Genomic DNA, 16280 nt, shown 5'->3' on the forward strand with positions numbered 1-16280 from the left:
TCTACAGCAGGGTTAACGTGGAATCTGGAACCGGAGTGTTTGGGGTTGGGCGCCAGCTCTTCTACGTAGCAGCACTGACTTGGGGGTGGGGCGGGGAGCCACCCGTCACCTCTGAAAATCAGGCATTTTATCTGCAGAATGAAATAGCACCTGTCAGAGTTTTAAAGAGCCAATCACACGGGGTGACGCATGAGAAGCCCTCTGTTCCTTATGAAACGACACGTGTAAATACGTGCATGAGCATGTAAAAACTACATAGACACAAATCTATCCACCTGTTTCTCTACCAACCTATGTATCTGCAAACGTGGAAGAGTGGGAGAGGAAGGCAGAATTTCACACGTATGTGGGCTTCACTCTCTGAGATCAAAGTAACGGGTTTTGCTAAACCAGAGCACCGCCTGGGTCTGGGTCACTGGCCCCCGTGGCAGGAGCGGCGCTCGGAGCGGTGGTCCTGGCAGAGGCGGCGTTGAGATGGCAGCGGAAGCACCCACCCACCTCCCACCAGGACTCCAGGTGCAGAAGAAATAGCCCCGGGGAGTAGGTGTGTGTTTCACACTCAGCTGGGCCTCCTTTCCGAGGGCGTGGACCCCCCAAGACAGGGCGCTTCACACTCTGCCCGCTCTGGTGTTTGGTCAGTGTGGCCCCCTGGGTATGGAGAGTCAGCCCTGCTGGGTAACTGAGCGACCTTGGCGGAGAGAAGAGAACTGAGGGTAAGAGGGGCCTGAGGAACGTTGGCTGCCATGGGAAGAGAGTAAGCGATGGGTGGAGCGGGGAAGCTTCTCTGGCCTGTAGCTCAGCCCCCTCCCCTTGTGCACAGAGACCGGCCCGAGTCAGTTGGCCTTGTGGGCGGTGGCAGAAGAACTCTGGGCTCACACGTGTCCATGTCTTGCGTTCTAAGGCTGCCCTGGGAGTCCCATCCTCTCAGGCCTCCAGTGGGAAATGGACACGTCACTTTGAACCCTCGACTCCTTTCTACTGAGAGTTGGTCTGTCCCTGGACGCCGGAACTCGGCAGGAGTGGCGGCGGTACGTGCACCACGGGCATCTCAGTACCGCGCAGTGGAACTTCGTTTTCCTGGAGAGCCCGCTGTTCTACGGTTACCCCCGCACCCCTGCTTTCCACACTGCACTCCTGCCAGGCAGGGGGACTCTTATCTGTGTGTGTGCAAGTGTCTGGGTCTCTGTCTCCTTCAGTCTGTCTGTCCGTCTCCATCTCTTCCTCTTTGTGTATTTGTCTGTCTCCCTCTGTATCTGCCTGTCTCCATCTCTCTGTCTCCCCACGTCTGTCTGTCTGTCTCCCTGTGTGTCTGGCTCTGTCTCCATGTCTGTCTTTCCCACAGTCACAAGTTGGATTACACTCTTGCGATTTTTTTCCCACCTAGAAAGGTCCTCTGTCAACTCCCAGGGACCCTCATGCTTCTGGGCTGATTCCATCCCGCTCTTGTCTAGACCCACAGTAGATATTTCTGTATTGTTTCCCATCTGCTCTGGGCTCATAGCTGTTTCCCAGATTCTCCCAGGAACCCTAGAACACTCTTCAGGCAGCCGCGCCCCCGACCAGCCCCTCACTTCACATCTCTGCACCATGTCACCTGCCCCGCAGAGGGCCTCCCTGAATGACCCCCTCCCAGGGCGGGACAGCCGCTGTCCGGGTGGGGGTTTTGCTGGGAGTACGGACGGTCAGCACAGTGGAGCAGGAAAGGCCTTGGGAGCAAAGGCCTTGGAGGACATCAGCAGGGCTGCCTGACCTGGGACTCTCCGGCACTCGCTCTGGGTTGCCAGGCAATGAACCAGGAACAGCACTGCTTCGCTTCTCTCCCCGTGGGCAGATCAGCCGCCGTCCCCAGGTGCGGGGAGGCTGGTGCCCAGAGCTGCACCCACGCAGAAAACGTGTCTCCCTACTCAAGTCTGCTCTCGTGCTTTCTTAAAAAAGGGGGACAGACTGGACGACGCTGGTCCGACCCCTCTGGAGCGTAGGCCCTCAGCCTGGGTGCCCTACCCCCGGCCCCAGGGGCTCTGCGGGCTGTGGAATAGGTCCTGCGCCCGGCCGACTCTTGCCCCAGAGCTCAGTGTTCTGGCTTCCAGACAGAGGGGACCCGCCCTGGGAAGACCGGTCAGCAGGAGTTCAGTGGGTGTCGGCTTTCAGTCCGGGGCTGGGGTCAAACTTGCTGATCGTGGCCCTAAGAATGCTGCGAAACACCACGGGTCTTTCTGCACTTTTCCAATATCAACATGATCATTATTATTAAGTTCAGAGAGAGAGAGAGCAAAAGGGGAAGAGGGAGAAATCAGAAAGACACATAATCGGTTCCTCCCACGGGGACTGACTGGGGACTGAACCCACAAACAGGGCCTGTCCCCGTGACCGAGGGTTGAACGCAGGACCCTTCGCTTTACCGGGTGGCGTGTCAATCAACTGAGTCGCGCCTGCAGCTTGGGCTGCAGCTTCCACCCTTCCCCCAGGATTGCCCCAGTCCTAGAATGTCCATTCTTTTTCCACCCCCACTCTTTCCTCTCCATTTAGCGCCTGCTGCGTTCAAGGAGCCCTTTACAAGAGTATTTTTCTTGTTTTTGCAGTCGGTGGTCAGGGCTGAAACATGGGAACCCCAACCGCCCGTGCAGGCCGCGGGGCAGGGCGTGGGCCCGGGGCTCGGGAACCGCACCCCTGGGGTTTCACCTGGGGCCTGGAACCCGGGTCGCAGTCCCTGTCTCCCAAACGCTACCTGAGCTAGAATCGTAATGTGCGGAATGCAGTTCCCGCCTGGTTTCGTTAGCTAGATTATAATGCTCTCCGTGTAGCGACACTGACGTACTTCATTTAATCTTCCTAAGAAACGTATGACTTAGGCGATTAGGAGACCACAGCACGGAGAGCTTAGGTAAGTTGGCCAGGACGTACACCTGGTGAAGTGGACGTGGCTGGGTGTGCGCAGTGCATTCAAACACGGGGATCAGGCCCACGGTGGGGGGAAGACCTCAAAGAGCACGGAACACACAGGGGACCCTCGGCGGATGCTCGCGGTTCGGTCACAACTTCACTGTCTTATCACACAATGGCACCCGCGGAGCTGGAGCTGCTAAGAACTGTTCCTTTCGAGCTTTTGTTGGGTGCGATGTGGTTGGTTGTTACTCCAGGCTCATGTCGTGCTCTGGGTTCGTTGGTCTTTAAGAAACACCAGGAAATCATTTCAGCGAGAGTCCAGATGAAGAGCAGAAGGGGGGCACAGTAAATGCCTCCCCCTTCTCTCTGCATTTGGGATAGTTTGGGGAGGACTCTTTGAGACCACACAAAGCCTGCCTCTCCTTAAACTTTCTCCCAGTGACTTCGGCATCCATCTGCGGATTTTGTCTGCCTCAAGTTGCCCCTTCTCATTATGTATGTATTTACTTATGGGTTTATATTTTATTCTATGAGTTAAAATGCAATATTATCCATTTCTATTTGTTGCTCAAATAAGAACCAGTTTCAGTCATTAGTAGCTCCTGGAGGTTGGCTTGCATGTTTTCTCAACAAGCTTCCATTTTTTAATTTTTTTAAATATTATTTATTTATTTATCTTTAGAGGGGAAGGGAAGGAGAGAGGGAGAGAAACATCAATGTATGGTTGCCTTTCGTGCGTCCCCTGCTGGGAACTGGCCTGCAGAGAACTGGTCTGCAACCCTGGCATGTGCCCTGACTGGGAATGGAACCACGATTGTCTGGTTCGCAGGCCTGCGCTCAATCCACTGAGCTACACCAGCCAGGCAAGCTTCCTTTTTTTAAAAAAACATCTCCTTGTTTTCTAGCAACACGAGAAGTTCCAGGTGCTTCTGTTTCTCACGAGCTTCAGCCTTGGAATGAGCTGCTTCTCCAAGGAGCCCTGGCTCTTCTTAGTGGAGGTCGATGCTCCAGAACTGAACACGGTGAGCCAGATGCTTTAATCGGTACTAGGGTGTCACTGCTGATAGGTCCTCTCAGAAGAGAGTAAGAAAATCTGTGTGTATATTAGCCCACACGTACTCACACGTCTGTCTCTGGCTGTGTAACTACATGTATTTTGAAATGTAAGTTTCTCTTAATATTTCTGATTCTGATCCAGCACCACAAGGTTCATTTCAGCCAAGTCTTTCTTTTATCCACCAGTGGGATTCTGGGTCTCATTGCTGACAATGTGCTTTCCTCTTCGCTCAGTTTCTAGCACTCACATATGTAGTTTCAGAATTGTGAACCCATATCCTCTAGAGAACTACTGGTATTCGATTACTGGCTTTATACATAGTTACTTTTGTCTTTAGCCACACAGCAGGCCATCACGATACTGTTTTCCAGCTCCTTGAGTTAATGTTCATCTTTCTCAATCACTTCACTGATATTATGTTAATTTTTGAAATTGTATCCCATCATTTGTAGAGAGAGGGGAGAGAGAAAGAGGGAGAGAAACATCTGTGTACGAGAGAAACTTCGACGGGTTGCCTCTTGCACGCCCCCAACTGTAAACCTGGCCCACCACCCAGGCATCTTTTCTGGCCAGGAATCAAATCGGTGACCTTGTAGTTCACAGGCTGACGCTCAATCCACCGAGCCACACCAGCCAGCGTGTATGTTATTCATTGAAAACAGTTTGGTTCATTTGTTGGTGCTTGTATTCCATTTTGGGTTCCCCAATCTCTCTGTCTGTCACAGTTTGTTTATTTTGCTGGTGCATGAAATATTTCTACAGTTGTGACAGTGAGAATCCTACAGACAGACTCACAGCCGCACCTCCCTCCTCAGTTCTGCTGCTTCGTCCCCTTTCCTCCCCTTTTCCACTCATTTCTAACCCACACCTCACACATAACCAGTCGTGATTGTTTTTCGGTTTCTCTTCTCTGTACTGTTACCTCCTCTTCTTTCCTTTGCAGGGGGATCATACTATGAATACTGCTTTCCACCTGGCCTTTTCAAATAATCATATTTGTGTATACTGGAATTCACTCCTTAGTTCAAAGACATTTTTCCCATCTATTTTTGTAGTGTACATCACCCCACTATGCGGGTGCATCCTAGTTTATTCAACCACTTTCTCACGTGTGAATAATAACGTTTTTTCCAACACTTTACAGTTCCAGTCAATGTTGCCATGAATAACTTTGGCTATGCAACCCACTGGTTCTGATTGTCGAGTTAAATAAAACAACAGCAAATTATATATATATTCCCCTTTAAGAAAAGTTTTCCAGAAATGCTCTATACCAAAAGTCAAAATACAATGCCTATTTAAAAAGTCCAGAAAGGATACATTTGCCCCAACAGACAGGTAGAGCCCTAGGGGTGGTCTTCGCAGTTCTCCATGTCTGTGCTTGTATAACACACCTTCTGAGCTGCAAGAGGCTCATTTGTTCAGCAAAAAACACCTCCTCCTCGAACTCTGTCTTCAGTAAAGCAGTTATGTTAACAGACTCAAAGATCAAAGACCAGAGTCAATCATTTAGAACCCAGAAAATTGGAGTAAAAGCGACCAAGTCGAAGCCTCCCTTTCCTTTCAACTTTTCTATAAATCACACTGTTCCTTAACATAGTTGCCATACACTCAGGGTCCTTGGGGGCTTACAACAGAGTCAGTGGCAGTAAAGGAGCTTTTTAGCTTCTAAGAGACAAGCAGAGGAGGCTGTCTCATGGCCAGTGGGAGGAAGACAACGCCCCCCTCTCCGGCCATTGAGCCAGAGCAGAGAAGACTACATTTTAGAAGGGCTCCCCCCCCACGTACACAATGAGCTGTAGTACCTGCAACTACACGCACCAAGCTCCATATTTTACATTCTGTTCTAGCTCCTTACAAAGCACTGTGCTGGCTTTCTGCCACCAACCTGCTTCATAACCTTTAACGACTGTTCAGGCCAGCATTGTTTTAGAGCACCTGCTGCAAGGCCAGGTAGCTAAGAACTGGAATGTTGGACACAGCCCTTTCCAGCAGACTTCTCAGAAGAATTTCTTAACCTCTGTGAGCCCACGTCATCCTAAGTGAAGTTGGGAAACGGTCCAAAGCCGGGGGGTTTCGAGTTGATTCAGTGAGAAGGCAGGTTGCAGTTGGCAATAAATTAAAGGGTAATTTTCATGCAGAATGATGAAGTGGGGTAAGAGGTAGAGGTGCCATACGAGGGAACTGCAGTGGTCTGCGGGCAGCCAGAGCCCGGTCCACCGCCTGTGGACGGTCCTCTCTCCTCTCCTTCCAGAGTGACTGCAGCTTCAGGTCAGGTATGCATCCACAGACATCAGGCTTGGATTGTGCTGCCCCCATCCTCCCCAAGCTTGGTCATACCCAGCGTCAACTTCTTTGCATAGGTCTCACAGGCAAGTCCAGGAACCCACAGGAATGACGTGAAACATGCTTGACCCAAGGTCACCTCCAGGAAGAATGCAGTGCTTTCCAGACTCGGGTGGACACCCGAGGAATCCGAGGAACTCGATCAGTATTGAGTCTGAGACCAGCTGGAGTTATTTGTTCAGAATCATCTGGAACAAGACTTCAGAATCTTTATATAAAATTGTTCATGAAAAAAAAAACCACAGGACAAAAATGATATCACTCATGCTAAAGAGCCCAAGATACCAAACCTAGATTTAATACTTAATCTAACTGCACCCACACCTCACAGATAACCAATCACGATTGTTTTTTTTTGGTGTAACCCCAGAAACATTAACTTAATCAACCAGTAGGGAGTTTTCTAGCCAAGCACCAGTTAGGTCATCTTTCCCCTTAGAAAGAAGAGACAATCTGCATGACACAAACCCTCCCTTTCCCTTCAAAAGAATAGACGTCCAGGTTCAAGAATAATCTTTTCTCTTGTGCTAATTGCTCCCTTCCCCCACCTTTTTTCTTCAAAAATCCCACCATTTTCGACAACTTCTCAGAGAGCCCCCCTCATTGACAGATGGGTTGTCACCCACTTCCTGATTCACATTCTAAAGCCAATTAGATCTTCTACTTTACTCCATTTAATTTTGGTTTGGAACCACACGACCTCACAAACACATGCACCTTCCCACAAGGTAGGTGGTGCATAGACAGCCAGCCGAGCAGATGGCAGTGATGGAACTCCTTGATGTTCCTGGAATTTCATCATAAAAGAGCACCAAAGGCACGCTCGATTTTCCCGTGGCAGAGCCTCAATGTCCTCTTTAAAGTCTGCCCAGAACTTTCATTTATAGAAAGACACTCTGTACCACAGCAGACCACCAGAGGTGAGTTGGAACATCCCACAAGGTGGAGCTTAAGTCCCTTCAAGTCAGAAGTAGTAAGGAATACACTGAGTAAAAAGAGTCATTTAAGATAAAACTTCCATTTGTTATGCAAATGAAGCCATTCACATGTGTAATTTTCATAGTGAAAATGAGATACCCCTTCTTCTGGAATAAATGCCCCTATATCCATGTTCCTCATTTGCTGGCTTGAATGTTCCCTAGTCGGATGGTTCCCTAATTGACGTGTTTTGGAACTTTACCTCCCCCTTTTTATTTTAATATATACCACAGGGCATATTTATTTTTCACTCACGTGAGCTAATTACACTGAAAATGTCTACACATTAAAAGTTTAAAAAGTTGAAAGTTTATGTCACTTTTATTACAGTTTCAGCATTAATTCAATCAAGGTTTTCAAAACATTTTACTGATGTTGCATCAAAGATTTCTGTTCTCGTGTTTATTTCAGTCTAATTAGTGTGTCACAACGAGCCAAAAGAACTCAGCAAGACTGCAGACAGATTCCTCAAAGTGCACCTCAACTGAACAAAGCGACATCATCCGAAGGGTCTGTTATGTGTGAAATTATGGGACAACAGTACTAAAATTCAACGTGTTGTCCAAGACCACGTTCCAACCAGCCATACCCAGAGTAGTATCACATCAATTTTAGCACTGTCCAAAACTGTATTTTGTCTCTCAAACACATGGCTTGCAGTTTTTAGAGACAAGGCCACTCAATCCACTTTGCTGGAATGATTCCATCCTTTGGGTTTTCATCGCCAACTGTACTTTTTGTTGAGTGAGCAACTCTCTACACAAGACCTCATGAGAACAAGGTCATTGTCTTATTGACGTTTTTCATTGTCCCTCATTGTCCTCTCATTGATGAGAGGCCGTCATTGGCTTAACTTCCACTGTCCCTCAAAGCTCTGCTTCTGAGAGGGAAATCTGAGCTACTCATTCAATCCTACACCTAACTTGTTTTCTTCTTTACAGAGGTCTGGGAAGCACAGGGCCATATTCTTCATCAAGGAAGCATACCTGGTGTGCAGAACAGTCATTCATCAATAATAGTGCCTGGGATTCTTTAACAGTGGGAATTCACATCTTACAACCCACACTTCTCACACACTTCCCCTTATGACCAATGCTTGAATTTCGATTCTTACTCGTATATTACAATTTGACCCTGAAGACAGGACCAGAAGAACTCCTCACAAACGCAGGCAGACGCTTCAGAGCCACCTCCACTTCTAGTGACTATAGGAACGTCATCTGGGGATTACTCGAAAAATCAGTCCTTGTCCGTTTTTGTGTACCTTATGTTTTGGACTCCCCTTCCTTCCCAACATCCTGACCTCAAGGTATCTAAACCCATGGAGCAGTTCTCCAGAGGAACAGAAGCCCCAGCCCCGCCCCCAACCCTTGGGAGCAGAGAGGAAAAGAATTTTGCTAGGGAATTCGTTAAAACCCGGTGCCAAACAGAAATAAAACTATGTCTGCATAGACTGATGTCCTGGGGCTCCAAAATTTTACCCCTCGGGGGCTTTAATTGGTTTGGCATTAAAGTAATCCAGTTTGATGAACTCAAATGCCCTCGGCTCAATACGCAGGACTCTCCGAGGAGCCTGTGTTACTTCCTTCACTTAAGCGCAGATTTGTAATAAAAATCTTCATTCCAGTGGCATTGTTTTTGGACATATAATAAGCTAACCACTTGGAGAATCGTATTTGAGAGGTCAAAAAACTCCACAGTTAAAGATCAGTTTATAATTTACGAAGAAAATAGAAAGTTTTGTTTCTCAGAGTTGAAATCTGACAAGCACGGCGAGAAATAGTGCTAGTTTTTGGCATAAAGGTTTGTGCTTTCCTCATAATTTGAGACCTGGATGAAGCCTGAGACTTCGCGGATCACTTTCAGAGAAAAATCGGGCAATTCGGTGTAGGGAATTTTGATATTTTTGGCATTTTTCGAGGTGTAACAAACACAACTCGGGATCCGAGAGGACACTCTGCGGCTGCCAGCGAGGCGGGCTGGACAGCGCACCAATCACGGCGCAGCTCCGCCCTATATAAGCGCGCGGGCGCAGCGGCACGGCCGAGTCCCGGCCAGTGTCTCGTTTCCGGCTCGAGATCTCTTCCCACGCCAGCCCGCAGCATGTCCGAGACCGCGCCTGCCGCGCCCGCAGCCCCGGCCCCTGCCGAGAAGGCTCCGGTGAAGAAGAAGGCCCGTAAGAGCGCCAGTGCTGCTAAGCGCAAGGCGTCTGGGCCGCCAGTGTCCGAGCTCATCACCAAGGCCGTGGCCGCTTCCAAAGAGCGCAGCGGCGTGTCGCTGGCTGCGCTCAAGAAGGCGCTTGCGGCCGCGGGCTACGACGTGGACAAGAACAACAGCCGCATCAAGCTGGGCCTCAAGAGTCTGGTGAGCAAAGGTACCCTGGTGCAGACCAAGGGCACCGGCGCCTCGGGCTCCTTCAAGCTCAACAAGAAGGCGGCCTCCGGCGAGGCCAAGCCCAAGGCCAAGAAGGCGGGCGCGGCCAAGCCCAAGAAGGCTGCTGGGGCGGCCAAGAAACCCAAAAAGGCCGCGGGGTCCGCCACCCCCAAGAAAAGCGCCAAGAAGACCCCGAAAAAGGCGAAGAAGCCGGCAGCAGCTGCTGGGCCGAAAAAGGCAAAGAGCCCGAAAAAGGCGAAAGCAGCCAAGCCCAAGAAGGCGCCCAAAAGCCCAGCCAAGGCCAAAGCGGTGAAACCCAAGGCGGCTAAACCAAAGGCTGCTAAGCCCAAGGCAGCCAAGCCAAAGAAGGCGGCCAAGAAGAAGTAAAAAGTTCCTTTGGCCAACTGTTAAAAATTCGACACAACCCAAAGGCTCTTTTCAGAGCCACCCACACATCTCAGAAAAAAAGCTGTTGCACTTCCTATGGGGGCGTGGCTGGAGCGCTTACGCAGGCAGAAGGGGCGGGACTCCGGAGAAGTGGGGTTGGTTACCCTAAAGGGAGGGGCGCTTTGAGGCTCTCGGAAGTGTGTAAGGGAGGGGTTAGAGAAACTGGTCGTTTCCACTCCACTAGTCTGCAGTCCGTACCTGACTGCGTCCTTTAACAAACTAGGACTTAGATGGAGCAAATAAGACAGACTGCTGGCTCTTACGCAGCACGTTCCTGATTTCCTGGTAGTTTTGCTGCGGGAGTCCAGTGATTTGCTTCTCAACCACGGCCTATCCATCAGCTTCAGCACTCACGATGTAAGCTCAGACACGAGGTGCCCACGGTAGAGACCCCAGACTCGATACGTGGAAGTATCCTAGCTGTCAGAGGTTGCGTCTTCCCACAATTCTAAAGGAAGTACACTGACAAATTTGAATATGCTTTCTGAAGTACAAAGCGCAGTGCAGGAAGAGGCTTCTACAGTGGCTCTGAATAGCATAGTCTAGGTCTTGTGATTGGGCAAGCAAAGGATTGAAATAGCCAATGAAACGGTAGATGGGAAAAGTTTACTTCCACTCTCATTTGTGACGACACATTAGGATTAATCCAATCAGTAGCGAATTCTTACTAACCTTATTTGAATACCACATTTATAAATAATCATGGCGCAGCTAGCAGATTACTTTTTCAGGTCCTGGCATTACTGTTGTGACGTTTAACGTTACTATGCCCGAGCCCACCAAGTCTGCGCCCGTCGCGAAGAAGGGCTCCAAGAAGGCGGTGACCAAGGCCCAGAAGAAGGACGGCAAGAAGCGCAAGCGCAGCCGCAAGGAGAGCTACTCGGTGTACGTGTACAAGGTGCTCAAGCAAGTGCACCCGGACACGGGCATCTCGTCCAAGGCCATGGGCATCATGAACTCCTTCGTGAACGACATCTTCGAGCGCATCGCGGGCGAGGCGTCGCGCCTGGCGCATTACAACAAGCGCTCGACCATCACGTCCCGGGAGATCCAGACGGCCGTGCGCCTGCTGCTGCCTGGGGAGCTGGCCAAGCACGCGGTGTCCGAGGGCACCAAGGCCGTCACCAAGTACACCAGCGCCAAGTAGACTCGCGGGAAGCCGCTTGACTTCTAACCCCAAAGGCTCTTTTCAGAGCCACTCATTCTTTCAACAGATGAGTTGTAACATTTTCACTTTAGCGGTTTCTCGTAATGAATTTAAACCTACACTGCCGCTGTTTTGTGGAAGCAGGGTAAGGACTACTTGCAAAGTTATCCAGCAATAATTATAGCTACCACAAATTACAAACTTTGAACAAGGAAAGCTCTGTGGACCATTAACCATTTAGTACCATTGAAGTATTTACTTATACATAAGTACATATCACACAAGTATAGTTTGATCTGAAAATGGCCTTTCGATGGCCTTGCACAGCTCTCATTTCCGTGTGCAGTTCTTCAAATTGATCCTGTATTTGGTGACAGTTTACCGATAGCATAGGACATCTTGTAACGACTTTTTGTTCTCTTCAGTGTTTTTTGTTTATATAGATTAGTACTGCTCAAAAAAAGGGCTGAAAACGAATTTTCCCGAAATACAGAGAGGTGCTTCTGGTTTGCTTGCTCTGCAATTGGTCCAATTTCTGCTTGAGGCACGCAGCGGGGGCGGGGCGGGGGGCGGGGCCTGTGCTGTGTCTGTAAGGCACCGAGGGAGTGGAACTGGAATTCCTCTGTGAGAGGCCTTCAGAGGTTGCCTGTTGGCTAGATGGGCTCAGGGCCTTGCCACATAGACTTGTCTGGGCTAATTGACTCTCAAAAAGAGCCTTGCTTTTAGCATCCGAAAACAGAAAGTCTAGAATGAGAGAGTGGCCACAGTAGCTTTTGTGACCTAGTTTCAAATGGCACACACTCTCACTTTTAACACTTTCTATTCATTAGAAGCAAGTCACTTAAATTTGTCACATATTCAGAAGGGGAATAAGGCGCCACCTTTCCAGGTAAGGATGGTAAAATATTTGGGGACATATTTTAAAACCATATCATCCTCATGATGCTTTAAATACTTGAATGTCAAAATTATTTGTGCTTTACAGGTTAGATAGAAACCAGCTGGAAAATCACCTGGACCTATTACCTTTTGGTAGATTTTTAAGAATCCCAGCAACTTAAATTGCAATTGACCTCTATCCATAGAGACAGAAGCCAGTAAAATTCTGATATGCTGCCCTGGTGCAATTTTCTCTGAGAATGTGAAGGAGAAAAGTCTCCTCTGCCGTTCAACTAAACCAGCATATAATAGGTACTTTAAAAAGGTATTTAGAGCAGAGTTCACTCTTCTGAGAACTCCTGAAATGCAAGTGGTAAACAGTTCTCAGGTGCATGATTGTTGCTGGCATGTCCAATAAACAGAAAGGAATGTGTTTTTTAAAGAAAACCAATTTAAAGAGAACGTAAATACCATAAACATTTAAGTTCCCCAAATTACTGGGGCATATGAACACATACAATATTTAGTAATATAAAAAAACAATAAAATTTAAATTTGGACAAGATGACACTAATTTAATAATTTATTTAAAAATAAAGAATTTAAGATTGAGTAATCTCTCTCTCTCGAGGGATGTCCATTGCATTCCCCACCCACCACTTTGCCAGGCATCTTGGCTTTGCCCTTCTTTCCCTTAAGCTTCAAAGGCCTCTCTTTTGCCTCTGTAACTTTCTGGAGAAAATCTTTTGCTTTTACATTACACACACCAAAAAAAAAAAAAAAAGAAAAAGAAAGATTAATGCTTTAAAAAAAAAACTACAATGTTTAAAGTGTAAGGTAAGCAGAAGGAAATAAAAGGAAAAGAAACTGAGTAGACTTTAGTCCTGAAGGTTTATAAGGAGATTCTCCACAAGTATCAAAATTATCTAGTAAGGAAGCTTACAGCCAATTGCTTTCATTTCACTTTATCTTTCTTTAAGACCTAAAAAAGGGGAAGAGGAAAGTTCTAATCACTCTTTAAAAATCTGCACACAATAAATATAGTTGAGCTGTTTACTTGGGAACTACCAAAATCATTAAATTTAGGCAAAAAATATTCCAATTTTGCATAAAAAAGAAAACACTGTAATATTAATATCGTTGTGACTTAGTGCAAAGTTTAGGAACTGCCCTCACTTGTGACACCAACTGCAAAATCCGGGGTTTTCCAAAACCACGCTCAGATTTAATAATTCACTAGAAGGACTCACAGAACTCACTGAAAACTACTACACTCAAGGTTAAGGTTTGTTACATCAAAGGTGCACAGATTAAAACCAGCCCACAGAATCAGCACAAGGTGCAGAGTCCAGCAGGGTTTGGAAGTCCGAGCTGGTAGTATTTCCCTGGGGGAGTCATGGAGCTGGTTAACACCTCCCTGCAATGATGTGTGATGACATCTTGCCAGCCAGGGAAACTCACAAGCCTGGATGTCCAGACTTTTATGAGGACTTTATCACATAGACAGGACTGACTTCCCACAGAGCTGATCTTGAGTCTCCAGTCCCTCTGGAGGTGGTGGAGATAGCCCGAAGGCCCCACTTCATGCAGCGTGACTGATTAACTAATTAAAGTATACGTTTGTAACAACAGGGTTAGAAGCCAGAGCTGAGTTGTCCCTTTCAGGGATGCACTTTCCTCTTGTACAGGACAAGGATATTACTAGTACACTCCTTCTTAGAGGCATTTTAAGGATTGAGATAATTCACGTAAAGCTCTTAACAATAGTTATGGACATGTAAGGACTTAGTGATTGTTAATGATTACATTTCCTTAATCACTGATTTAAAATGTAAATCAGAATTGCCAATTCTCTTCAGGTCAAAAACAAAGGGGAAGAGAATTTGAGCTTTTAAACTGTTTGAATTTCACCTAAGTGTTGGGATTTGGAGCAAAGATCCTGTTTTGCAGGAACATCTCTTGAGTAAGTATAGTGAGTCATTATCTGCTCATGCTGATAAGGACTACAGTGTAGGTGATTCTGCAGAGATACTTCATAGCACATTAAACGAGTCAATATAAAAAGGATCCTTTCATTGTATAACAAATATTAATGCAAAAGGCAAAATGGCACCTAACAAATGAACACCTTTTATTTTCTCAAATTTGGAAAAGATGAATACAGAGAAGAAAAGAATGCACACATCACCTTAAAAGTGTGAATCATCCCATAGAAGTTACGAAATACAACTCTGGTCTGCCTACGAATTAGTATTTATCTCCCAGAAATCCCATCCATGCTCCTTTGCCACAGATTTATAGAAAGATCATTACCTGAGTGGAGTGGAGAAGCCCAGAGTGTTCTAGACTTATCATTTTATTTTTGCTTTAATCATAAAAATGGAATTTACTCGTGTTACAAGGTTACTTACTGGTAATTCATTATTTCCCAAGGACTACCTTTGTTTACAGAAATCTGAATGAAAGGGTGGCAAAAAAGCCTATGAGTGAGATGTCATTACTAATAAAATTTGTGAAGAACTGGAATTCTGTATTAACTTTAAATTCGAATCTTTCTCCTAACATACCCCTGTTCTAAACATAGTTTATTTTTCAGTTATCTTCTGGTTTCCAGGTCTGAGTGGGTGAGATCCAAGCATTATTTTGGCTTTGATAACGTTGCTGAAGGGAAACAGATTTGTTTGGCTAAGCCGATATGAGAGAGATCATCTCCGACACCGGAACCAAGGGACACGCCCCACTTAGAAGCAGTCTCCAACTGGATGTGCACCGAAATCGGACTGCTGGGCCCCGCTGCACCACCTCTGAAACACTACACCGGAGGTAGGAGCCGGCCATTCCCATTTTTTCTATTACCCAGGTGGTGCCGCTGCAGCTGGTCCGGAGACCACACTTGGAGAAAGAACGGTGCTCCCCTGAAATGTTGCTATCAAAGAGCCATGCAAACCCGAAAAATCACTGCGGTTTAAACCGGAAGCGAGAAGTCCGGAAAATTGGCAGCACCCTCCTCCCAGGGCGGGCGCGCAGGGGCGCAGGGGAAATCGCGCCACGCCCAGCTACCGCCGTCTCCCCACTTCCCAAGCCACTCCCCTCGGGCTTCCCTCTGGAGCCATCCCCTGTTCCCCGCTTCCTCTTTCTCCCCCATAACCCCGCCTCCGCACTGTCTCGCCGCAGCCCCGCCCCTCCACGCTGGCTTCTCGCTGGGCTTTGCCAAGTGGTCTCCAGTCTGGCCCCACGTTCAGACGGCGGCGCACTTTACGCACGTCACGCACGTTGGCCGGGTTACGCGCTAGGGCTCCCATCCTAGTGGGGTCGCTCGGGCGTACTTCCGCCTGTTGCCTGCCATTTGGCTGCTGCGTGGACTCTGGGGGCTCGGCCGCCATCTTCGGGCTGCCAGTGGACAGACACGCTGGCCGTGCGAGCAGTTTGCGGGCAGAGGCAGGGCACCGACCTTCACGGTTTGTTTCCTCCTTTCCCGGCTGTTTCTGAGCTGCAGGCTGAAGACGCCTTCATCCTCTCCCCAGATGCCAGAATTCTTACTGCCCACACCTGCATAGGGCACGGGTGGAAAGTTGGAGGGTGTGCGTGCGTGGGTGTGTGCGAGTTACTTCCTAGGTGAATAGGTAATTTTTTTCAGGGTAAGGGAGCACAGGGCATAGGGCCTAGGGTATTTTTAGAGGCTCACAAAGATTTATTTTAATTTCTAAAATCAGAAGAAAAACTTTTAGGTCGCTGAAAATGTGTTAATGCATTAATTTTCATATGATTTTTTAAAATTTTATTTATCTTTAGAGGGGAAGGGAAGGAGAGAGGGATAGAAACATCAATGTATGGTTGCCTTTCATGTGTCCCCTGCTGGGAACTGGCCTGCAGGGAACCAGCCTGCAACCCCAGTATGTGCCCTGACTGGGAATCAAACCACTATTGTCTGGTTCGCAGGCCCGTGCTCAATCCACTGAGCTACACCAGCCAGGGTCATATGATTTTAATAGGGTTATTTTTGCTACTGTTATTTGAATGGAGGAAGGGGCCCTAGAAGGCAAAAGGACCCAGTTAGGCCCAGAAAAGACAATGCAGATTTGAATGCCGGCATCACAAAACGCTTCCCTGTTCTTTGTATTTCATTTTTAAAGGAAAAAAACTTTTAGTAACACCCACATTTTCAATACC

General features: G+C 47.7%; 2 protein-coding genes across 2 annotated transcripts; both read left to right on the forward strand.

Annotated features, from left to right (window-relative positions):
* Positions 1-9321: 9321 nt before the first annotated feature.
* Positions 9322-10099, forward strand: LOC119054916 (histone H1.4). The gene has a single exon (XM_037152972.2). The coding sequence runs from the start codon at positions 9368-9370 to the stop codon at positions 10022-10024; it is 657 nt and encodes a 218-aa protein (XP_037008867.1). The 5' UTR covers positions 9322-9367; the 3' UTR covers positions 10025-10099.
* Positions 10100-10829: 730 nt separating this feature from the next.
* On the forward strand, positions 10830-11276 carry LOC119054935 (histone H2B type 1-M-like). The gene has a single exon (XM_037152990.2). The coding sequence runs from the start codon at positions 10851-10853 to the stop codon at positions 11229-11231; it is 381 nt and encodes a 126-aa protein (XP_037008885.2). The 5' UTR covers positions 10830-10850; the 3' UTR covers positions 11232-11276.
* Positions 11277-16280: the final 5004 nt, after the last annotated feature.

The sequence above is a fragment of the Artibeus jamaicensis genome, unplaced genomic scaffold, assembly GCF_021234435.1.
Source record: "Artibeus jamaicensis isolate MK-2021 breed Jamaican fruit bat unplaced genomic scaffold, CSHL_Jam_final scaffold_1689, whole genome shotgun sequence".
In the NCBI taxonomy this organism is placed as follows: domain Eukaryota; kingdom Metazoa; phylum Chordata; class Mammalia; order Chiroptera; family Phyllostomidae; genus Artibeus; species Artibeus jamaicensis.

Bases quoted from the DNA above. Each gene is read 5' to 3' on its own strand.
- LOC119054916 (XM_037152972.2), top strand. From the start codon at position 9,368: ATGTCCGAGACCGCGCCTGCCGCGCCCGCAGCCCCGGCCCCTGCCGAG.
- LOC119054935 (XM_037152990.2), top strand. From the start codon at position 10,851: ATGCCCGAGCCCACCAAGTCTGCGCCCGTCGCGAAGAAGGGCTCCAAG.